This window comes from Archocentrus centrarchus, chromosome 11 (genome assembly GCF_007364275.1).
Source record: "Archocentrus centrarchus isolate MPI-CPG fArcCen1 chromosome 11, fArcCen1, whole genome shotgun sequence".
Lineage (NCBI taxonomy): Eukaryota > Metazoa > Chordata > Actinopteri > Cichliformes > Cichlidae > Archocentrus > Archocentrus centrarchus.
The window spans coordinates 771128-796848 of record NC_044356.1 but is presented as its reverse complement, the minus strand read 5'-3'; the positions used below and the strand labels follow the sequence as shown (position 1 = coordinate 796848).

The 25721-nt window shown below is 39.4% G+C and overlaps 1 protein-coding gene across 1 annotated transcript in view; it reads right to left on the bottom strand.

The window, feature by feature from the left end:
• The window catches only part of col14a1b (collagen, type XIV, alpha 1b), a 223001-nt gene that overhangs the window by 69306 nt on the left and 127974 nt on the right, over window positions 1-25721 (bottom strand). Inside the window, 3 exon segments of the mRNA XM_030741811.1 lie at window positions 8246-8320; window positions 11902-12051; window positions 18634-18750. Coding sequence (XP_030597671.1) covers window positions 8246-8320; window positions 11902-12051; window positions 18634-18750 — 342 coding nt within the window.

The window sequence follows — 25721 nt, the reverse complement described above, 5'->3', positions numbered from 1 at the left end:
CAGAAGGACACGTGGTCCGATCGGGACAAAAGCACGGGAAGTAAAATGGGGATTATGAACAGTAAACTGAGTAAGCCTGCCCTAGAGGGGGATTTAAAATATATGGAGAGATACTCTCCGGGCAGCACAACGTTCTGCAATAAATGGAAGAAAAAGTATGGTTTTAGTGGAAAGTTAGAGTTAAGGGGATGTGAAGATTTGGTAAGAAATTTAAAAATCAGTGTGGCAACACAAGAAGGGAAGTGTAAAGTTGAAAAAGAAAGACAGTTAATGGTAGCAAAAACGTGGTTGGAACAAGCACAGAAAAGGGCCACGGGCAGAGAACAAAAGAAGGGAAAACAAACCTCCTGTAATGTGCATGCTGCATTGTTAAGGCCAGAGGATGAGACAGTTAGGCCTTGTAGGGTGCAACCCCCACCTCAACCACCTCCCCCAGCTCAGCCACCTCTTTCAGCCCAAGCATCTCCCCCGCAGTTACAGAGGGCAGATGGTAATTTACAGGTTGAGGAGGAGGGGGATTTAGTGCAGCAATTAAATTTAACGGCAGGAAGGATGGTCCTTAGAAGTCATGATAAGAACAAACAAACAGGGAATGTGGTTGCCCTGGTACAAGGAGGTTATCCAGATTTAGAGCCCCTCCTGTGTAAATATGGTGTGAAACATTGCTCGGGGGCTGAGAGTTGTGATTGTTCTGTGAGACATTCAGACTCTTTACGGCCGGCAGTAAACACATTTCCTATGGTGGAAGTAGCTAATCCACATAGGGGTGTTGGTAACGATAATGCACAAACAATCTTAGTTTTTAGGCCGTGGACAAATGTAGAAATGTTAGAGGCAGTTAAAGGTCTGACATCTCATAAAACTAATGTAAACTTGTGGGCAACAGAGGTTGTAGGATTACAAGCCTCGTTTAATTTGAATGGTGATGAAATGGTTTCTGAATACAGAAACCATTTTAAGCACGATTGGGGAAGAGTGAGAGGAGATTTCACTGGGAAAGATGCGGGAGGAGTAACACTGCCTCATGATTCAGTTGCTCTACGGCAGGGAATTCAGGGAGTAGTGTTGCGGACTAGAAACACACTGATTCCACCCCCAAATTATGATAAAATCTATCACTGCAAACAGAAAGACGGAGAGGGTGTTTTTGAATTCAGGGAAAGATTAGAGGAAGTGTTTAAAGCACACAGTGGCATACCAGAGGACCAAGACCCAAATGGTCCTTATCAAAGACAACTAAAACAAGCATTGATGTCTGGTTTCCACCCAAAATATTCTGATTTCATACGCAAACATAATGTAAATCATGCCACAGGAAACCTCATGGACACTATGAATTGGGCTCATCATGCAGAGGAGGTGATAAAATCAAAAAAGGATAAGAAACCAGTGCAAGTTTTTTATAATCATGACAGCCAAACGGATGGCTCTGCAACTCAAGTGTTTTTGGTGGGAGATCAAAGGCCTCAAAGAGTAGAATTTAAATCAGGAGGTAGAGGCAGAGGCCGGGGAAGAGGCCGTGGTCAGTATAACAGACCTGTCCCCAGGGGAGACGGCTGTTGGCTGTGTGGAAAACAGGGACACATATCCAGAGACTGCAGGGACAGGAGGTTTAGGGATCCTCCATACAATCCAGTTTACAACAGCTCTACATGACTAGGTGAAGTTTCAGATGACATTGAGGTTACCAGTGTTGATCTGAAGCTAATATTAGCTGTAATCTCCACACCAGGTCAGAAACCTTTAATAACTCTCTTGGTAAATGGCAAAACAACTGAATTCCTGTGTGACTCAGGTGCAGATAGAACAGTGGTGAAGGAACACATCCCAAAATTAAAAGAATCTAAGAAGAGAGTTTTTGTAAAATCAGCTAATGGGCAATTAAGTGCCTTACCCCTTTCAGCTCCAGTGATAATTAGTGACCCAGACACAGGAATTTACAGTCAGGGCCCTGTGGTGTTAAGTTCAGAGTGTCCAGTGAATTTGCTAGGGCGAGACATGCTTCAAGCTCTGGGAATTGCTATAGTTCCCACTCCAATGGGAATGCAGGCTACAGTGGTAAATCAGGTTCATGAAGTAGAAGAACTACCTCAGACTTATTACTACTGGAGCCTGGATTTTCCAAAATCAGATCTTGCTCAAACGGGTAGACAGCTATTAAATCTAATAGCTTCTTACCTAAAATCAGGGAGTGATTTGCAGCCTCCCGAAACTATGCACTGCACTCTCAGGTACAAGCAGACTCCAGGCCCAGACCAAACCTATGCAGAAAAGGTTAGGAAGCTGCAGACTCAAAAACTGAACTTGCATACTCTCTATGTGTTAAAACGAGAGTATAGTGGTGTCATTGTAACTTTGACTCCTGAAGCCCAAGGTCTGTATTCCTTTAATCCATTTTTATCAGTACCTCATGTGTCGCTGTCAAAACCTCCTACAGCTAAATGGGAAGATGTGGGCCAGCTTCTGTGCGATGCTGGAAAACTTACAGACTGGAGGGACATGGGTCAAGGTTGGTGGGAATCCTCTGATGGCCAGGTACAGAAAATCGAACTGCAGTGGACAGTCATGACTAAAGTCCATGAACACACAAATAGCTCTACATCAGCCTGATCTATGGTAAACATAGAAAATTTCCCAGAATTACAAATACTTCCTGATAGTTTGTGGTCAAAGGGAGCAGCAGACGTAGGATTATTAAGTACCGCTGACCCAGTAATTATTAAACCAAAATCTGATTACAGACCTTATGTACGTCAATATCCACTTAAACAAGACGCACAGGCAGGGATAGAGCCAGTAATCATGGAGATGCTGAAGGCAGGCATACTGATTGAAAAACCTGATGCTCGTTGTAATACCCCTATATTCCCAGTAAGGAAACAAGGTACAGATAAATGGCGTCTAGTGCAGGATTTAAGAGCTGTGAATCAAGCTGTACAAACTAGAGCACCCTGTGTTCCAGACCCACATACACTGCTAAATCAGTTGACCCCTGACAAAAAATGGTTTACGGTTGTGGATCTCAGTAATGCTTTTTTCTCGATTCCTTTACATGAGGATTCACAGGACTGGTTTGCCTTTACCTACAAGGGAAAAAAATTCTGTTACACGCGTATGGCTCAAGGGTTCACGGATAGCCCCACAATTTTTTCACAAGCTATTGCAAATTGCATGTCGCAGCTGTCAATAGCAAAAAATTCCCAAGTATTGACTTATGTGGATGACATTCTCATAGCATCAGACACAGAGGAGCATTGTAGAACGCAGTCATTAGAAGTGTTACAACACCTGGCAAAAACAGGAAACAAAGTCAGTTTGGAGAAACTGCAGTGGGTGCAAAGGGAAGTAAGGTATTTGGGACACATTCTTTCACAGCAAGGGCGAAAGCTTCTGGAGTCTCGGAAAACAGCCATCATGCAGGCACCCAAACCACAGACAAAGAAACAGATGTTGGCATTTTTAGGCTTATGCAATTACTGTAGAGCCTGGGTTCCAAACTACGCACAAATGACACAACCATTGTTATCAGTTATACATGATGTGCCCATGGCAATGTCTGAAAATGTAAAATGGACTCTAGAAGCTGAACAGGCATTTACTGACGTTAAGCAAGCTTTAACTACAGAAATAATTCTGCCCTTACCAGATTATTCTAAACAGTTTGTTCAAACTGTAGATTGTAAAAATGGTTTTATGACTTCAGCCTTGTTGCAACCCTTTGGTGACAAACTGCGACCCATTGCTTATTATTCTAAACGTTTAGATGCAGTGTCAAGAGCACTCCCACCTTGTGTGCAAGCGGTATGTGCAGCAGCAATGTCAGTGGAATCTTCGAGTGAGTTAGTTTTGTTTCATCCACTGACATTGAAAGTACCACACGCGGTCTCAGTTCTGTTATTACAAAGTAAGATGACTTTCCTTTCACCAGCGAGACATTTAAGCTGTATTGCTCTGCTACTATCTCAGCCGCATATTACAATTGAGCGCTGTACTTCCTTGAATCCTGCTACATTGCTTCCTACTCCAGAAGATGGAGAACCACATGATTGTAAAGCTATAACAGAGCAAAATAGCAAACCAAGGGAGGATTTGTTAGATACGCCATTAACAGAAGGCGATGTGGTGTATATAGATGGGTCAAGCAGGAAAAATGACAGAGGTATTACAGAAACGGGGTATGCAGTAGTAACTGATAAACAAATCATTAAGGCAGAACAACTACCATCTCATCTTTCAGCCCAAGCAGCGGAACTTATAGCTCTCATAGAAGCCTGCTTATTTTATAAGGATAAGACTGTGACAATTTATACAGATAGCCAATATGCATTTTCAACAGTGCATCTTTTTGCAGCCCAGTGGGCAAGAAGGGGAATGCAGACGTCTACAGGTCAGCCAGTGAAACATGCTACATTATTAAAACAGTTGCTCTTAGCTATTATGAAACCCAAAAACATAGCTATCTGTAAATGTGCAGCCCACACTGCGGGCAAAGATTCTGTCACCTTAGGAAATGCCTTTGCAGATAAGATAGCTAAGGAAGCGGCACAGGGCCTTTATGGCCACAGCGACATATACTTACATATACAAGAGCCAATAAGCCAGGAGGTTTTACAGGACATGCAAACACAAGCCCCGAAAGCAGAAATAGAGCAGTGGCTTAGGGATGGTGCGACATTGAAGGATAACATTTATCATATTAATGATAAACCGGTACTCCCTAAAGCCCTGTTCAAAACTGCAGCATTATTGAGTCATGGGCCTTGCCATGTCTCAACAGGAGGGATGGTACAGACAATAAGTAAATACTTTTATGCAAAAGGCTTTAATAACTATTCAAAAAATTTTTGTAGAGCATGTTTAACTTGCTGTAAAAATAATCCACAGGGTAATCTGAGACCAAGAAGGGGTAGATTTCCAACACCTTGTTATCCTTTTCAGTTCCTTCACATGGATTTCATAGAACTGAATCAATGTAGGACTTACAAGTACTGTTTAGTACTTGTAGATCCTTTTACAAAATGGGTTGAAATTATTCCATCGGCAAAAGCGGATGCACTGACGGTTGCAAAAGCCTTATGTAAGACCATAATTCCTAATTATGGCATTCCAGAGAAGCTGTGGAGTGATAATGGACCACACTTTGTAAATGAGATAGTATCTAAGGTGTCTCAAAATTTAGGCATTGAACTGAAGAACCATTGTGCATACCACCCGCAGAGTGCAGGGTTAGTGGAAAGAACAAATGGGACGATAAAAAATAGGTTGAGGAAAAGCATGGCAGAAACGGGGAGACCTTGGGTGGACTGTATAGACCTAGTGAAAATGTACATGCGCATAACACCATCAGAATTAGGACTTACTCCGTATGAAATATTATATGGCAGACCATTCAGGCTGCCTGTATATACGGAGGAAGAAAAGGCAGAAGAGAGCTGTGATTTGAGTGACTGGATGAGGAAATTTTTACAAAGTAAACAAGTAATTGATGCTAGTAAACTGCCAGAAGCATCTTCTTTCTCTTCACAGGTGCCACTGATACAGCCAGGAGACTGGGTGCTGGTCAAGGTCATCAAACGGAAGTGCTGGTCAAACCCGAGGTGGGACGGTCCATATCAAGTTCTACTGACCACACCAACAGCAGTGAAAATCGCTGAAAGATCTACGTGGATTCATCTGAGTCACTGCAAGAAGGTGGAGCCACTTACTTCGGAGTAAAGGTGGAAGTCTGGTTACAAAGGGGGAAATTCCTTATAGTGGTTTTTTCGTCTCAACCCAGTGAAGACAACAACTGATCCCTACTCCTTTAGAATGGCGCCCTTCTGCAGCCTCATAATTATTTTCAGCGTGAGCACACTGCTAATTTTAGGAGCAACATCTTCATTAAATTACACCCAATACCCACATGAATATGCAACCAATGAATGGTGGCAGTTAATGAACGTCACAGCTCATGTTAATAATTGGACAAATTGTTATGTGTGTGCACATATGCCAGTGGCAGGACACAATACTGGACTGAGGCCTTACAATGTTAGCTGGGAGCACTCATGGTGTCTCTATGGGTTGGCTACACATCCAGGGAGAAGAGCTAAATGGAGTGAAGCAAATTTTACCTCAATTCTTAACGTAAAGGGGATAAGTTCTCCCATTAATAGAAACTGTTCTATGTTAACAGATTTGCTCACTTGGCCCCAGTTAGCTAACCCCCTTCCTGAGGTACTGATGTTGACTCATTTGCCAGAGAAAGCTTTTCCAGCATGTGTTATAGCAAATGGAACCATCAAGGTGGGTAGATTACCAGCCACTCTCTGTAATGCTACCTATTCGTACTGTCCACCAACAGATGAGAGACAATGCCTGACCTGCCTCAAAAATATTGCTTGTTATAATAATCTAACTGTACGGAGGAAAGAATGTCAGTCTGACCTGGCCTACAGAATACAGATGGACACTGGAGAGCTGAGTCAGTGCTCACGAGTAGCACCAGGACCCAAGGGAACAAGAGTGTTAGCGGATTGGTATTTCATCTGTGGTCACAAAGCATACGTGTCCCTTCCCCCAGATTGGGGAGGCCTGTGTAGTGTTGCATATGTGTCAGATCATGTCTTTTTCATGCAGTACCAGGCCAGTCATACACATCACAAGACGAAGCGACAGGTTGGAGAGTGGCTCACGAGCCATTCAGAAGTCCCAGAGGAGCTCCGGATTTGGGGAGTCGGAGCGAAGATTGCCCAGTCTATCTTTCCAGGAATTGGACTGGGATTTGTGCGTGACCAAGTGGAAATAAATCGCTATGTAATATTACGTCTGGTAAATACAACCATAGCTCTAGGACAAGGAACTTTAAAAGAGTTAAGTTCACTCAGAGCAATGGTGATGCAAAACAGGATAGTATTAGATCTTTTGACAGCGTCCCAGGGTGGCGTGTGTAAGATTATTGGTAAGACATGTTGTACTTACATCCCAGATGAAGATGATGCTGGTGGAGCCATAAGGGAGGCACTCGACAGACTGACTGAATTACAGAAATATGTACAACAGCACACTCAGGAAAGCCAGAGTGATTGGTTTTCCTGGCTAAATGCGGGAACTTGGTGGCAGGTATTGTTGAAATGCCTGACTCCTGTTTTGTGTGTGTTAGTGTTGATTTGTGTGTTTACAATGTGTATTCTGCCCTGCATCAGATCCATGATAACAAAGATTTTTACTGGTTATGTTGTGTCATATTTGCAGCTTCAGATGGTCGACCAAGACGCTGAAATGCCTCAGGATATTTTGTAAATATGTATATATTTGGCAATGAATGAAACCCACACTGAAAATGTGCAAGCAAGTGGTGTGGCGTGGAAAAAAGATGCCAGTGAAGTTATGATAAACAGGGGGGAAATGTTGGAGTTATGGTATAAATTCCATTCTGTTTATTATAAATTATCATATCTTCTGTTTGTATATTTTCTATAAGTTGTTTTATGTGCATATGATACTGTTGTTTTTATGTTTGAAATGGGAACACGTGGTGGTATTTCTTACAAAGGAAGTTGTAGTTATCTGCAGGCTGCTCTCAGCCTGCAGAGAACACATATAGGATACGTGTCTCGTATACGCCATGTTACATGCGCACATGTCACAGTATGCTTACGACCATATATGGTAAGGAAAAACCCAAGAATGTTGTTTATTACATGCTGTAAACTGTGTTTGATGTAACCCACGTGATCTTATTGTGAAAATCCGAATAAAAGCGCTGCGCAGGAAGCAGTTCGCCAGGACAGATAACTTCCGCTCAGCTGAGAGCTGAGTTCAAGGAACGGATCTCTCCTCCTTGCGCAAGTTCAAAAGAGTTGTGTGTTTGTCCTCTGAGTTTTTAAAATGATCTGAACCTATCACGAGCCCACTCCACACCCCTACAAAGTTTTATCAGAATTAATTTGAAAGTTTTCGAGCTGTTGTGTTTTAAGACAGAGCAATCCTGTGGAGGTAACAAGCAAAAAACAAAATAGAACAGATTTGAGGACCTTTTTTATCTAACAAAGTTATTCTGAATAGCTTATTTTTGGAAATCACTGTTGAATTCTTATACTTTTTGAAAATAACTGTTTTTTTATTATATTTTCCAATTTATTTTTATTAAAAAAACACAATATACACACCCAGAAAAAAATAAACAAAAAAAATCAATACATAAACTTAAGGAAATTGACATGTGGTAGACAATCAATAACAATGTTCCAAAATGCACTCCTACCTTCCTTGGCAGCAGGGATTGTGGGCAGTGGGGTGGTGGTGGGGGGATTTGTTGGTGCCGGCGTCGGGACGGGTACTGCACAGAAAGAACAAACACACGAGGATGTGACAGTCTGTAATTATAACCACATTCACCACAAAAACAATCCTCATGTGCTACATGACTCCGAATTAAATGCTTGCTCTGAAAGCAGCATTAAAACTGAACAGAGAGCTGAAGAGAGAACCAAACCTCAGAGCACGCAAGCAGTCACATATGCACCATCAAGAATGTGTAAAATAACTACATTCAGCTCTGTGATTTCAGCCCCTGTATAATTTGGTAGATTGATCACAGTGTCAGCTGTGGTCTAAAGCACACTCCCACTGTGTCCGCTTTCAACTTCCTACCTGTATTCTGCATTTGTCTTTGTGCATTTATGCACTCAGTGCTGTTTAGGCAGTAAATCAGCTACCTGAGGCTGGGAATTACTTGTGATGGCAGATAGGGAGCATTCAGTAGTGGCTGCCTGCAGCGATGGGGATAGTCATTTGGAGGAAAGGCTCTGGTTTTCATTTGCATCAAAACAAAGCAATAAATCATTGTGGAGGCTCTCTACAGAGCTGCAGTGTGAAGAGGAGCAGCTTCAAGCAAACAAATATCTGCTTTGCTGTAGGAAAGGAACATTCTTTCTTCTATCTCTGTGGCTATGTCTTTGTCTTGTTTTCAATGCTTCAGTCTTTTGTCTCTACGCCTCCCAGAACTATACCTTTCTCCCCTACCATCATTTCATTTCTTTTGCCACTCCTGCTCTTCATTCTCACATCACTAATTTTAGTTTGCCACAGAAATTAACTTGCAGATCCTCAACATTCCATTCTGATTAACATACCACTATGGTTCCATTATAATTATGTGGCAATGCAGCGCAGACATTACAAATCAATTAAAGCCTTCAAGTATCATCCAGAAACACTGACACAAAGTTCAGTACAAAGCAGAAATTTCACAAAGGAAACAGTTTGCTTAATTCTTGCTTAATAATAATAATAAAAAAATAAATAAATAAATAGTTTGGGAAAAAAAATATACCGCATGTGTCAAGAATGAAGAAGATATTGATGCCTCATTTTCATGCTTGGATATTTGAAAACTTTTTGTATCTTTTTTGTATCTGGGTCTGAGGCCTGTGATGACACTGCAGATGTACACATCCAAGTGGGCACATCAGCGATCTTCTGGACACATCCTTATGGGCAGGGAGATGGGATTCTTGGATTAACCCATGATAGGTTAATGCACCCCGTGAGATGAGAAATTAATTTTGGCTGCATTGCCAAAAAAAATTTCTCAGTTTTTTTTGTCCAATAATAAGTCCTCAACTGATTTTAATAATTGTGCCATTTCTAAATAAATACTACTATTACTGCAATATAAAAAGACAGAAAAGGGTTGAATTTCTAAATTGCAAAACAGCAAGTACATATTGTGCTAACTGAAAACCAACTCTATAACATCAAGTTATTTTTATGACTCAGTATTAAAGCTGTCCATTAAATGTTACTGAGCTTCTTCTGTTTTCTCTGTGATCTAGTGTGCTTCTTAAACACACAGTGGATATTATAAGAGACATTTCAGGCATGCAGACGTATATTCAGTGTCAAAGCCGTTGATTAAAATGTGCTGGTTCTTCATCTCTGCAGTGAAGCTGGTGATTAAAATGTTGAATATAGCTTAAAACAACTAAACTGAGTACTGAATTCACAGCACATGGAGCTCATTGAAAATAAAACAACAAAAAAGCCCCCCGCCCCCCCCTCCGTCTCCAGACAGTGGGTCTTGATTAGTGTTTGGGGCTGCTGCTGCAGAACAAAAGGCTCATTTTAAAAAAAAAAAAGGAAGAGGATGCAGCACTCATCACTCCAGCAAGGATAAAAGATGTTTTATGTTGAAAATGACGTGATCGTCCTCCCAGCCTGTACCGGGCTTCTTCTTACGTGATGACAGCTGACAGCAGTTTGCGTATAATTGTGTGTGTTTCCCCAGTGTGTGCTTCTGCTATATTGTTATTATGACACATGTAAGGACGCTTTTAAAATGGGAGTTTGTCAGATCGAATGGAGGAGGTACTTCTGGATGTGTCAGTGGTGAGCGCATGAGTGGGTTTGTGCAAAACACTGCACATCAAAAAGCAGTTTGCAGGGTTTCACAGTTTTTCAGCTGTAAATTGGCTGCAGATCTGACAATCTCAAAGGCCAGCCATAGTTTTCAGTCCTCTATTTGTGGTCTAAATAAATGAGCCTGAGAATGATTGTAGGCATTACAATAGATGATTGATAGTTGGCTCTTAGACAGCTGAATAAGAATTAAAAAAAAAAAAAAACGAACAGGGTGGCTGCTCTGAAAAATTAATTTGCCATAAGTGACTAAATGGGATAATAAACTTCTGCAACTCTACTTGTCAAACATAAATAATAATAATAATAATAATAATAATAATAATAATTCATGATTTAAACTGGCGAATCTCCACATCAAGGTCAACTCTCTCTACTATAGAGATGCATTGATTATGGTTAATACTAATACTGATAATGTTTTTTTTTTTTTTGAATTTTCTTTTTCTATTTATTCTCCTTTTGTGTCACCAGAATTCATATGTAAGACTCGTTGAATGACCAACTTAAGAACAACTAAAACTAAACAAGAAAATTACATAAACTACATGATCCTTCTTATGTGTCTCCTACACAAGTTGTTTGATTTGTGTGGTTTGTTTGAGGTTCTAGTCTCAGATTAAAGATATTTAATGTGTCTGCATCTGCATCAAGTCAGCCTATGCAGGCTGTTGATGTAGTCTGCCTTGTTGGAACTGATTGAACTGAAGCATGTGTTGGCTGCCACTGCCTAAAGTCCCATAATGTTAATGTCAAGTCTGAAAAACCTTCTGCCCAAAACATCCATTGCTCATACATCACAGCACTTGGTTAAATAGCCAATATTCATTAACTTGTACAGTGTGTCTAAGCTTTCAGCAACCTGGTCACCACGATTCAGATTTTAAGTTTCAACATCAGAAAAGAGCATTCATTACATTCTGCTTCCAAAGGCTTTTTAAAGAATAACTAAAGCATTTAATCCTAACTGAAGCATTCATTTCAAGACTTTTTGAGGGTCTGCAGTAACTCAACAGATTCATGTTGCAAAAAAAAATGACGGCACTATTTCAGAAATACTTTATTGATCCCAGAAGGAAATTTATTTTTATTTAAAGCCTTTTATCTCCTAATTACACTGTCTTTGAATATTTAGCCAGTGATAAATGGAGGAGCTGGCAAAAGATAAACACTGGTCACTGGCATTCAAAATCAAGATCTTGTGCAATGACATGCACTGTATAAAAGCATCCCCATTTTGAAACACTGGAAGCGATCCCAGCATATGTCGAGATTCACAAATGCAAACAGCCAGAACAAGGCTTCTATGGCGTGATCTCAAAATAAGGACCACAAAACTAAAATTAAATGTGGCTTATGATTTTTAAAGGTGGAGTGATGGAACTTTGTGGATGCACCTCATAACGAAATCTTATTCTAAAAAAAATCAAAGTGAAACACTTCTGTTATCTGTATGTGTTTAAAGCTGATGGGTTTGTTAGACTTTGTGTTTGTCCTTACGTGTCTTCTCAGTAGTGGTGACTGCAGGCCCTTCAGTCTCGTCCTGCAACTGAGCATATACACTGATCTTATACTGCGTGTTGGGCTTCAGGTTGTTGAAACAGTGTCTGCTGGCTCCTCCACTCAGTCTTGTCTCCTGTCTCTGACTACCTGCAATAAAAGTACAAAGAATATTTGGAATCTTTCTGGAATGCAAATGCAATCTTGTATTTGTCACATAATCAGATGCTAGATTTGATTATAGAAGGGAGTGTGTGTGTGTGTGTGTGTGTGTGTGTGTGTGTGTGTGTGTGTGTGTGTGTGAGAGAGAAATCAAAGATGTTCCTACACCAGGTATTTACCAAAATTTCAAAGCATTTATTTTTTCACTTTTTTGTCATTAGGATGTTTGTTTGGTTTGTTAATAATTGATGAACCAAATCCAATTACTGAAGTAATCAACATGTCTTTGTTGTTTTTGTTCACTCCATCCTGGCAGTCAGGGTCTCTTGGTAACATTTCAAATATTTTTTCAAGAAAGACTTGTTACCCATAAAACACCAATCATTCACTTCTGCAGTTTCATTACAGGAAACAGGTGGAACATTTTAATGAGTTAAAGAAATGTACTCACTGCCAAGATAATTATAATTGCTATAGTTCATCATGAAACTGCCAATCCAAATAAATGTAGACTACACAGGTGAAATATACAACAATGGTAAATGGACTTACAGTGTATCACAAAAGTGAGTACACCCCTCACATTTCTGCAGATATTTAAGTATATCTTTTCATAGGACAACACTGACAAAATGACACTTTGACACAATGAAAAGTAGTCTGTGTGCAGCTTATATAACAATGTAAATTTATTCTTCCCTCAAAATAACTCAATATACAGCCATTAATGTCTAAACAGCTGCAACAAAAGTGAGTACACCCCTAAGAGACTACACCCGTACATGTCCAAATTGAGCACTGCTTGTCATTTCCCGTCCAAAATGTCATGTGACTCATTAGTGTTACTAGGTCTCAGGTGTGCATAGGGAGCAGGTGTGTTCAATTTTGTAGTACAGCTCTCACACTCTCTCATACTGGTCACTGGAAGTTCCAACATGGCAAAGAACTCTCTGAGGACCTTAAAAGACGAATTGTTGCGCAAAGAGTCATTTTGTCAGTGTTGTCACATGAAAAGATATACTTAAATAAATGCAGACGTGAGGGGTGTACTCAGTTTTGTGATACACTGTACATGGCACTTTTCTAGTCTACATGAGCACTCAAAGCATTTTATACAGCATGTCTCATTCACCCATTCATATGAGCACTTTCGTCATCTAAGTGTTTCCTATCTATCATTCGCACACACAGTCACACTCAGATGAAGGCATCAGGAGCAATTTGGCATTCAGTATCTTGCCCAAAGATACTTTCTCATGCAGACTGGAGCAGCCAGGAACTGAACCACCAACCTTCTGATAAGTAGACCTGCTCTACCACAGCCACTTCAAACAGGAAAAATATGAGTTTACTGAGAATAAACCTTTACAAAATAAACTCATCCCATCAGGTGGTTTGCTTACAGATGTGTAGCCATATATATATATATATATATATATATATATATATATATATATATATATTAAAAAATGTTGAGCTTTATATATATTTATATAAATGTTGAGTCCTGTGATGTCTGATGCCTGCTCAGACATCACAGGACTGATTGAAACCGAGCAGATTCAAGTCGAGTCGAGCCAAGTAGGTGCTAGTGGAACAGAGGCTATACTGAGCTGACATGGTGTTTGGCTTGCATTCATGCAAGTTAACTGCTAAGGTGATGAATGGTATAAAAAATTACTTTATCTTCCAAAAAAAAAAAAAAAAGAATGGGTGGTCATTCAATTCTGAAGTTTTAATCTTATGCACAGTTTCATAAACTCTGCATAACATCAACTCTGAAGCCTCAAATGCTCCAATGAAAATAACACTTTTCTCAGGCTTCTCTAATTGGTAAGATCCCATAAAACAGAATTCAATTCCAAAAAAAGTCATGCCTAAAGTAACGCTATGTTCAATATTGTACAAGCTGTGGTATCATTTAATCAGAATGATAAATCTGTGGTATCAGATTGATGGTTGGAAGCTCAAGCTGTGAGGGAGTCATCAGGTAAAGTACACTTTACACTCTGTCTTTTCTTCCTACACCTATTCTCTAAATGTAACTCCCTCCACCCCTTTTAATTCTAAAACCTTCAAAAATAAAACAAGATAACCTCACATTTTGCTCATTCTCTGCAGCAGGTGTGTCTTTCTGATAATTATTTACCAGCTGTTCTCACATCAGTTATTATTTAGCTCCATTGTGTGTTGAGAGAACCAATACCTTGGATCTCCCTGAGGAGACACGGGGCAATCTGTGCCTTTTATGTGACGTTAATGATGGCGATGTTATTGCTAGATGCCTAAAGGTGATGAATAACAGCCATTACTTTCCTATTTGGAGGATGATGACTGTATTAAAACTTAGTCTTACCTTTGAGGTGCTGACTGAATGGTGGATGTTTGAAATCGATTCAGGGCCAGACCATCTGTTGTTTGATGTTATTTTGGCATGTTAGCGTGTGTTATAAGTGTCACACAAAAGGGAAAACACACAATTGTTTTTGTTGGTGGCTGCAGAGAATCATAACTGAGAAAATGACTTTCATAAGCACAAGGTTGCTTTAGAGAGCTGGCTTTAGTGCAGTGTTCTGTATGAATACATTAAAGTTCATCAGTTAAAAAATAAATTAACCAAAGAGCTTTACATGAGCTTAACAGACTCCGGAGGTAATTTAAAAGTGTATCTGGTGTCACCATGTGGAAGTTTTTCCTTGATCATGTTGGTAAGGGGCCATCATTGATAATGACCAATCATAATGCTACAATGAGGCTTTGCCGCTTGAACTATTTCTGCAGAGGAGGAAATGTAGAGCGACAGTAGAATTCTACATTGAGATTTGCGTGTGCGGGAAGAAAGAATCAAATGCAGGATCTTAGTGTGAAAGCAAAAGTAAATGTGGAAATTATTATTCTTAGACTTGGTGGAGTTAACATTTCTAATTATGAAGAAAAAAGAAAAAGAAATGTCAGCGAGAGTTAGGCACTAAAACTACTTGGTTATGTTTAAATCATAGTTTGTGTGAAAATAGACCATAAACCATGTATGTATGTATTTAAAACAAACAAAAAAAATACAAACAAAAAACTTCCTTGATTGGCTTTTAGGCAGAAATCCACAAGCTCAAAAAAATGCATATATCCAATCACAGAACATCTACAGTTACTCAAAACACCCACCCTCTGGACTTCTAGTTTCATATTGTGGGAAACTTGATCATGTTTTTGATAGAACTGCTCTAGGCAACAGATATACCGTAGATTGGTTTTTAGATTCCTTTTTAATGGGTTTTAAGTCGGTGAAATACATTTCTGTGGGCACCACAAACTACTTTCCTCAATTTTGATTTGGGGTGTGATGTAAGTAGCTGCTTCTCATACACATATTCAAGTTTCTCGTAGTTTCTCTTCAGATCTGACATTTACTTATGTAGACTGTAGACACTGCCACTGAGAGAAGATGTCAGGCCGTAAATCTAAATATCCAATTTGGGCTTTTTCTTCTGCATAGATCCCAGTTACAGTTGTGTTGTGCCATTGCAAAAAAATGTGATTGGTCAGTTCCAATGATGATCCTAATCAACAGTGATTATGATATTGCAGGATAGAAGCTCACGCATAATTTGAAAACATTAACAAAAAAAGAAAGCAGGAGTTCAAGGGATTAAAGTTTTATAACAAAGTGTAGAAAGACAAATATGGTGGGCTAGATTACATAAACATTTGTAGAGCATGTTTTTTAAATTTGTTTTTTTTTTATTTATTTTTTACATTTAGCAATCCATTCTACTGCCAAAGTGAAAATGACATGAAAACGGTATTAAAATAACAGGGCACCAAAAACTCCACCTCTTATCTTATCTGGATAAAGCTATACCAGAACCTGACAAGGTGCTTTCCCTACTGCAGTTGGCCTGAAAATATAATACAGCAGTAAAAACAAGGCAATCTATATTACTCACAGGAAGATTATAAATAAGGTACTTGTGGCTGCGCGCTCATTCATAAGGGAACTCCACAGCAGGTAGCTCTGCATTTTTGATTTGACAGAGTTTTACACGGGATGAAACCCTCCAAAGGATTTGTGTCTGCTCCCAGGATCAAACCAGGGAGTGTTGACTTGCTAGACAAATGTGTGAACCACAATTCGTCTATAACTAGAAGCTCATTCTTGAGATGCTAACAATTAATGAATTATATTTTTTCCTAAATTTGAGCACATATCAGGTTTATATTTTTTAACAAAAGATGACATTTCTGACAAAAATGATGAGATGAGGAGCTTTTGTAAATCTTCTAGTATGCTTATACTAATTATTATTAAATGGTTTAAATCAGGAAAAAAATACATTTTGACTAAGTTACAAAAATGGAACTTAATATGAGAAGGAATGAGCGATATCTGCAGACATTTTAATGATGCAGACATAATTTAGCATGACGCTATACAGTAGTTAATTACTTGACAGTCTAGTTAAAAGAGTCTCTAGAAAGTCACTGGTGGGCTATAAAGAAAAACATGTTTCTAAGATGTATTTGTTGAATTTACCAGAGCAGTTGGGAGTCTCAGCAGAAAACACTTCAAATGTAACATTCAGATTGGGTTTGATTGTCGTTTACATGTGCAGTGACTCATGCAGATGGCAGCCTTCGTTTCCCTTCTTTTTCACACTCCCACTCATAACGAACTCTAAATAGAAGCAGTTCAGTTTTTATTGTTTCAAAAATATATTCACACAGTCTGAGAAAAACCTGCAGGTGCAATGAAGACTTTTCACAGAGAAAACTTCATAAGAGGAAAATAACTGTACTTTTTTCTCCTTAAAGTTTACCTTTGAGAATAAACACAACAAGGCATAATTACTGTCACTCTCGTAACAAGCACTTCTCCTTACTCGGCAGCCATAATCCCGACCTTTTGTCTTTTGTTCCCTCTATTTTACCTCGCGCAGCAAATGTAAATGTCACCCGTGCTGTGATCCATGAGCCTTCCTTTTCCACAGAGCGGCACAGTGTCTGATTGTACAGCTAAACCTTTAAAGTGTCAGCATGTCTCAGATGGGGTACAACAATATCTCTGTCATCGCTGGCTGCTTAGGGATTCAGAAAATTGGACTCTCTGTCTGTGTTACATACTGAAACTCCTACTGATGAAAGCATGTGAGCATGAATTAGCCCCCCCCCCCTTCAGATATGCAGCGTAGGTGCTCAAAAAGCTGAGGAGGAGAATTACAGTTGCACATACAGTGTTTTGTAGATGATACAGCAGCAGTGATGCACTGTCACATTTAACTTCTCAACTTAGTTAAGAGCCAGCAATGTGATGAAAGATTAGTTTAAATTTGCATGCATGCATGATGCCTGTATTTGCAAACATCTGTTAACCTACAGTAGCAAAAAAGTTTGTGAATTCACACAGTGAAACATTTTGCATTTTGTGTATTCAGTATACATTTAAGTGGAAACAATTTAGGAACCATTTTCCTAATAGTTTTATTTGATTCAATGACTACATGCAGGATCTCAAGCAGATGAACGAAGCCACTTCAGAGGCTAAGAGGCCACTTCTCTTAGCACATTTAAAGCTCCTTGATTTTAGGAACTCTTCGACCCTTCTAGTAGCAACAGCCACCAGACATTTGTTTTAGTGCCTCATGAAGCTTGAACAACAATGGGAGAAACTCCTATAAAACTCTTTCAGTTCATCAGTATTTCTGGGGTGTTTTCATTGAAAAAGCCCACTTAAGGTCATGCTCCATCATCTCAGTTGGATTAATGTCATGGTTCTGACCTTTCCAAAACATGAACTCTCTTCTTTTTTTATCATTTCATTGTTCATTTATTTGCTTCAGATCATGGACTGGTTCCCTGATATTCTCCTGCAATTTTTCTTGATACATCTTTGAATTTATTGCTCCCCCACTCAATGGAAAGTGTCCAGGCCCCAAGGTGCCAAATAAGCCCCAAACCATGATCTAATAACCACACAACCTACATTTTAAGAACAGATTAATTAGTTTTGAGTTCACTCACTAGGATTTAAAATGTAAATACCGAGAAGCACTGGCATGTGTTTTGCCTTTAAGCTGGGGTAACTAGTTATTATATTTAAAAGTGAAATTTTTAGAATGTTTTCTGCTTGATCATTTCCAATTTGCATAAATATTTTATGGTCCACAATTTGACCATATAGAATAAGTGATGTGAAATGTTATCCTCATATATTAAGTATTATTCTAGATATTTCCTTTTTGTATCAAGACATTTTGCAGGAGCATGTCAGGGAACCAGTCCATGACCTGAAATAAATAAATCAACAACAAGAATGACTAAACAAAGAAGAAAGTTCATGTTTTGGAAAGGTCAGAATCATGACATTAACACAACTGAGATGATGTAGCATGACCTACAGTGGGCTTTTTCAATCAAAATATCCCAGAAATACTGGTCCAACAAATGTCCCAGGTTGACCTTGTTCGACTTACACTGCACAGTATAGATGGTGGGTACAGTATAGAGTGCAGGGTTTAAGCAAACAGAAGGAATATCTTACACCATCAAAGATCATGCTGCCATTACTGTACTCACCAACCAGCGACTCAGCGGCCACTCTGTAGGTGCTGGCGTGTCGGTGAGGCTGCCACTGGACACACAAACCATTCATCCTCACCTGATATTTACTCAGGTTCGTCACACCCAGGTACACTGCAGGAAAGAAAGGGAAACATATGAATGTTTTCACTTGAATAGCGAAATTCTGGCAGTTTATATTTTTGACTCCTTTTTAAATCCAAAAGTTACTTGGAAATGTAATTCTTGGATTCTCTTGCTTAACTCGCAACACTGTTTGAGTTTAAAAAAATAACTTATGCTCAAGAACTCTCACTCCTTGGACTTTCAGTTCAATGAGGGCTCTTGCAAGACAGTCCTGAGTGAACTGATCACTATGCACCTGTAGTTCAAGAATGTAAGGTTTCTGAAGTAAACGTTCCTACCAATTGTTTTCATATTTCATCATACTGTAAGTAATACTGATATCACAGCACCACAAGCCTTTAATTTAATTTCACCTATCAGACAAGTAGCAGTGAATTTCTAGCAGCAGCTTCCTGATACCAGAAGCCCCCAGCTACCTGTGGAGGTTTCTATTTTTATGTACATACCTGCTGTAAAATGTCCTATATTTGTTACAAAGGGAGTATGACTTGTATTACTATTATATCAAAATTCAGCCAAAACATTATACAACATTTCAAAAAACAAAAATTGGCTTTTTTTTTTTGTCAAGAAACAAATTGTTGCTTTAGTCATTTAGCTCCATTTACTCCCATTTATTGAGGACAATCTCATGAGCTCTCACAAGCTTTTGCTTCATGTCTATTACAGTGTAGATGCTCCAAATGCTGCTGTTGTTATTCTGGAACACTAACAAAAGCAGCATTAAGACATAAAACCAAACCATTCTGGAGCTCTAAAAATGTGCATTATAGACTTGTAGGCATTCTTCTCCATACCACTGTGTTTTTGTGTGTGTGTGTGTGTGTGTGTGTGTGTGTGTGTGTGTGTGTGTGTGTGTGTGTAAACTACACTCAGTTCACATCCGAGAAACCACACACTATCATGTTTCCACATGACAGATACAAAAATTTCTGGCCAGTTGGTTTCAAGGACACCAAAGTGCACTTTCATGAAGTTATTTACAGACACACAGACAAATATAGCTGCAATGTCTTTGCTCCAGAAGTGTGGCTTATGCACACATGCCCAAGCAAACCCACACACACTCTGCTTATGCAAATGGTATGTATGCACTTTTATCGGTCGACTTTTGAAAGCAGCTCTTGTTCTCAGTTGAAAAACATTAGCATGCATGTTTCTGTGAGCTGGTAATGGCCTGTACAGAACAGTATCTTTTACATTTCCTCTGACAAAACAGAGCATTTCCAGTTGAGCCAAATATCTAATCTGCATTATTTTGAACTTCATACAAATGCATAATGTATCCCTGCATAATATTTCTGCATAAGTCTCAGCAAGTGATTTAATGAGGAGACGCAAAGGGATTCTTAATTCTGCATCTCTACATATATCTCTACACAGTGAAGACAGTGGGAGACAAAACACCCCAGCAGTCTGAGTGTACTATTATTGATAATCTGACAATATTTTAAAGTAATTATTGGCATTCACATAGAACTCTATGAAATTCTCATAGAGGAGAACTCTGAGCATCATCAGTGGTAACTTTGATTCACTGGTTCCACTTCACCACAATAATCCAGCACAGCATTTCTATTCCTGCTGATGCGGCACATTCAAACTCTCACTCCATCTCACCCACACTCGTTAACAAAAACCCATGATGCTTATTCATTTGGGCAGTTACTCACTCTGAACCCCAAAAGAGAAATCCACCATTTACCAGTAGAGTAACCTCAGACTTCCATGCTGCTTCACACTGTGCCATTGGGAAAAGATGGTCAGACTCCCTGAGAGATAAAGTGAGGAGCTCAGATGGATGTAAGGCAGCTGTTTCTTTGTCTTGTAAGGATTACTCTGAGGGTGTTCTGGAAACTTATATACCATAGATGCTTTGTATGCTTCTGGTTGTCCCCTTGATATCAAGTCACTGAGAATGTGATCATAACATTGATATTTAATGAAGAATTATTAAAGTAAGATTTATTTCCATTGTGAAAAGGCTTGTTTTCAGAGCAGCTGATTATAGCACAAAAAAAAAAACAATCTATGCCCACGTCAGCAGTGAACATGCAGCCTATTTCAGAACATGTGCATCACTCTGCATTGTGTGCTGGGATTGGAATGGGCCGAGAGGTGTTGCTCAGTCAATACTCTTTTTCCTATTATGCATTTTTACATTTTCTGCCATATATATATATATATATATAGCCAAACGCATTCACCATGACCAGAGGTGTATAAAACCAAGCACACAGGCATGCAGACTGCTTCAACAAACACTTGTGAAAGAATGGGTCGCTCTCAGGAGCTCAGTGAATTCCAGTGTGGTACCATGATGGGATACCACCTGTGCCAAGTCCAGTCATAAAATTTCCTCACTACTAAAGATTCAACAGTCAGCTGTTAGTGGGATTATAACAAAGTGGAAGCAACTGGGAATGACAGCAACTCAGCCACAAAGTGGTAGGCCACATAAATCAGCGGACACTGAGGCGCATAGTGTGCAGAAGTTGTCAACTTTCTACAGAGTCAGTCACTACAGACTTCAAAGCTTCGTGCAGCCTTCAAATTAGCTCAGGAACAGAGCTTCATGGAATGGGTTTCCATGGCCGAACAGCTGCTTCCAAGCCTGACATCACCAAGTGCAGTGCAATGCAAAAGATCGAATGCAGTGGTGTAAAGCACACCGCCACTGGACTCTGGAGCAGTGGTGACATGTTGTCTAGAGTGACAAATCATAATTCTCCATCTGGCAATCTGATGGACGAGTCTGGGTTTGATGGTTTCCAGGAGAACGGTACTTGTCTGACTTCATTGTGTCAAGTGTAAACTTTGGTGAAGGGGGGATTATGGTGTCGGGGTGTTTTTCAGCAGTTGGGCTTGGCTTCTTAGTTCCAGTGAAAGGAACTCTTAATGCATCAGCATACCAAGACATTTTGGACAATTTCATGATCCCAATTTTGTGGGAACAGTTTGGGTATGGTCCCTTCCTGTTCCAACACCAATAACTCAAAAAAACTAAACAAGAAACTCTAGCACAAAGTAAGGTTCATAAAGATATGGATGAGTGAGTTTGGAAGAACTTGACTGGCCTGCACAGAGTCCTGACTTCAACCCAACAGAAAACCTTTGGGATCAACTGGAGCGGAGACTGCAAGCCAGGCTTTCTCATCCATCAGTGTCTGACCTTACAAATGCACTTCTGGAAGAGTGGTCAAACATTCCCATAAACACACTCCTAAAGCCTTCCCAGAAGAGCTGAAGCTGTTATAGCTGCAAGGGGTGGGCGACATCAAATTAAACCATATTGATCAAGAATGAGATGTCACTCAAGTTCATATGTGTGTGAAGGCAGACAAGTGAATACTTTTGGCAATGTAGTGTATATTCTCTCACAACGGTGGACACTCAGGCTTCAGACTGCTCTTAATTCTTGGTTTTAGATTATGTCAGTGATAGCACATATCCCTAATAACATCATATCTGGCACACAGCTCTGACTGTGAGCACAGCAGCCCCAACCATCAGTTGTTAAAACCTCCTGTTTGCAAGACATAGCCAGTCAGAGGGGGTCTTAAATAAATAAGAATCATGCAAAGCTACTCTAGAAGAGAAGAATAAAAATATGACTATGGATTTCAGAATGTGTTGATTTAAGATGTTGAACCCTTGATAAAACAGTGAGTTTTTTGTTTTGTTTGTTTTATTTTTATTTATTTTTTTTGGGGGGGGCAGCATCTGCTATGAAAAAACTTGTTTCTTGTTTAGTTTTTTACTCTTTGACATTTGATTTTTGGAACTTAAACTTTGAGTATTTCACAACATGTAACCTTTGGCCATATGAAATCAATGCCATCAGCAAGGTATGTCATATACAACAGTTTTTTCATAAACCTGTACAGTAATGAGGTATGACCTGGAGAGTCATTCTTTTTGTCCGTGATACTCGTCCTCTGCGTGACATTGATTCATCAGCCCACTAAGCTCTGCTGGTCCATTGGCTTCATTAACATGCTGCTGAGCAATATGACAGATGCTCCATTCACCTCCTGGGATCCCACTGGCCTCATCATCTTGCTCGCTTTTTGACTCAACCCATCTCTCCATCTTTGTCAGAGTTCATCCCCTTCTTTTTTCTTCTTTTTCCTTCCAAACTTGCCCTTGGATTCAACCAAGAAGTGCTTAATTGTCATGCAGGCAGCGGAAACTGTGGCTCCAATGCAAAGTGACATGCTCCATTTAAAGCTACATGTTCAGGCATTTAGCTGGTACTTGCATTGAGAGCTCTGATGCAAAGAGCAATAAGAGCAGATGAAAGGGTAGGGGTTCAGTGTCCTGCTCAAGGACACTTCAAAAGGACACATAGTTTTCATGCTTTGGCTGTCATGGAGATCAAACCAGAGACCTAACATTTTCAAAAAAAAAAGGCTGTTTCACCGACAGACCAGTCTGCAGTGAAGTGATTAATTATCATGCAGGAGAGGATCCAGGCTCCTACTCTAATGATTGTACTTGAGAAGCAAGTGATTGATTGAACCAGGCCAAACACTCACGGAGCCTCAGGAAGTGTCCGCATTACAAGTGAGATAACTTAAATCCATTGCATCTACAGTTGATTCCAGCACTGGGATGTAATTAGGTGAAGTCACCATTAAAGGTGTCAGATGGAAATCAAGATATTGACGCCTGCAGGACTCTGACTGCTCTCTGATTAGATTAGATGATATTGTTTATTCACTTGTACTCAAAGAGGTAGAATGGGCTGAGAAAACCAATAACAAGATATATAAATAAATGTTCCTTGGTAGAAAATGCCAACAGAACAATTAAGAGCAAGCAGACCAAAGAAGTACTGGTCTGCTGGAAGGTCATTATGATGAGGGAAAGGTATACTTTATAGTCAAAGTTTATAATTGTGTTCATGCTTATTTTTAATACATTTTGAACATGTTTTTTCCTCAAAATGTACAATACTGAGCAAATAATGGGGCTTTCAAATGTCTGTTTTCAAAACTTCTACTTTCAAGCAAGTGCCACAAGTATTATGAAAGTAACAGGTTATTTCTCTCAAGCTGATTTACTTTCAAAACCTAAAATAAACCAGTCTTGTATTTCTTTAGTAGTTGTTTAAGCTAAAAATAATGATCATCTGCTCACAAAGTAGATCAGCACTTTCTGAAACGTTCAAAGTCACTTAAATCACCGTTCATCTTTCCATCATGTCTACATGCCTAAATGCTTTGCTGCGTGATTGGCTATTTAGACATTTGCATGAACAAGCAGCTGAATGGTCAGCAAGCGTCCAATGCTTTTATGGGTTACAATTAGACCAGCACTGCCAAAATGCTTGTGTTACAGGCACTTGCTATCACACCTGCAAATTGATTACCTTAAAATTAAAACTATAGGTCATAAAACCAGCTGGAAAGTATTATAACAAGATGGAAGACATTTCCTGGTCTGAAAGGTTAACTGCATAGGTGCTTTAAATGTGCATTTGTTCCAAAGGCTAGTATGAGATGAGAGTGTAATAATTTGGTCCATGAGATAATCACCAATCTTCTTACACTTACCTCATGAAGTTCTGGCCTTAGTTTCAAGAATTGTTGAATAAAACATTTATTTTGAAAAGTATGATCCCCTTGACAATAAATCAAGATCTACTTTGGGTAAGGCTACCTTGTGATTGACAAGTTTGTCACTGTTTGAGCATGCAGAATCATCCCTTGTTCATGATGCCTGGTATCAGAAAAACAAGGTGCTGGTTCTTAGTGCAAATCTTCAAAATGTCCAAGGCTTGTTCATCTCTTATTTGCAGTTTATATTTTCTGCTCTTTAGAGGTCTTCCTCAAATGGACAAGCTCTGTGTTCACAATTCTGCTCTACTGTAGGTAGAGCAGGTCACCTACTGATTGGAAGGTCAGCGGTTCGATTCCTGTCTACTCCAGGCTATGTGCCAATGTATCCTTGGGCAAGATACTTAATCCCAAGTTGCTCTCCGACCGTTCCGTCGGAGTATGAATGTGTGTGAATGTTAGTTAATTAAAAGCACTTAGCTTAGTAAAAACATGTAAGTGCTTGTATGAATGGGAGTGCATGGGTGAATGTAAAAAAAACGTGTTGTATAAGCGCTTTGAGTGCTCTGACTGAGTAGAAAAGCGCTATATAAGAACTAGTCCATTTACCATTTACTTCAGCATATAAAAGCATCATTAGGAAGGATTCAGAGATCAATATGTAACAATGGACAGATTTTATTATGATGGATTACCCCACTGAGCAAGTATTGAGAGTGCACCAAAGGGAACTGAAAACAACGAAAGCCATTTAAAAATTACATTGGCATTGGAATCTTTTTCGATGGTAATGAAGGTTAAGAAAAAAATGCAAAACACATAAACATCCTTCATACTCCAGGTCCAACAGTTTGTTCTGTTTTTTGTTTTTGTTTTTAATTGATTTTAGTGCAGAAAGGGGCCAATTATTATGGCATTACATTCTGACAATTTGCAACAACTGAAAAAAATATGAACCCCAAACTGCTGTATGGACATTGTGGGGTGATGAAACATACTGTAAATATTCTAATGAAAACACAAACCACTTCCTCTGTTCTAAAGGGTTGAATTTTGGAGCCTATGGGGCAACAGCTGAAGACTCCTCCATCCAGTTCTTTTAATCAATGGTTCTGGTTACAGCAGAGATGGACAGAAGACCATATCCCATAATCAGTTTGCAACTGCTGCTAAGAGCATCACATGGGTATCAGGAATTAACATGTGCAGTGTTTGACTGTCGGCTGTAATTGGTAAAAAAATTAAAAAATAAACTAAAAGACTGTAGCTGCATTACAAATTTTTCCTCACCTACAGCTGGCACAGTCTTGAAAGTCCAGTCCAGAAATCTTTATAAAGGCTGAAGGCAATGTTCAAAAATAAATAAGACAAGGGGTGGTGGTGGCTATAATACTCAGA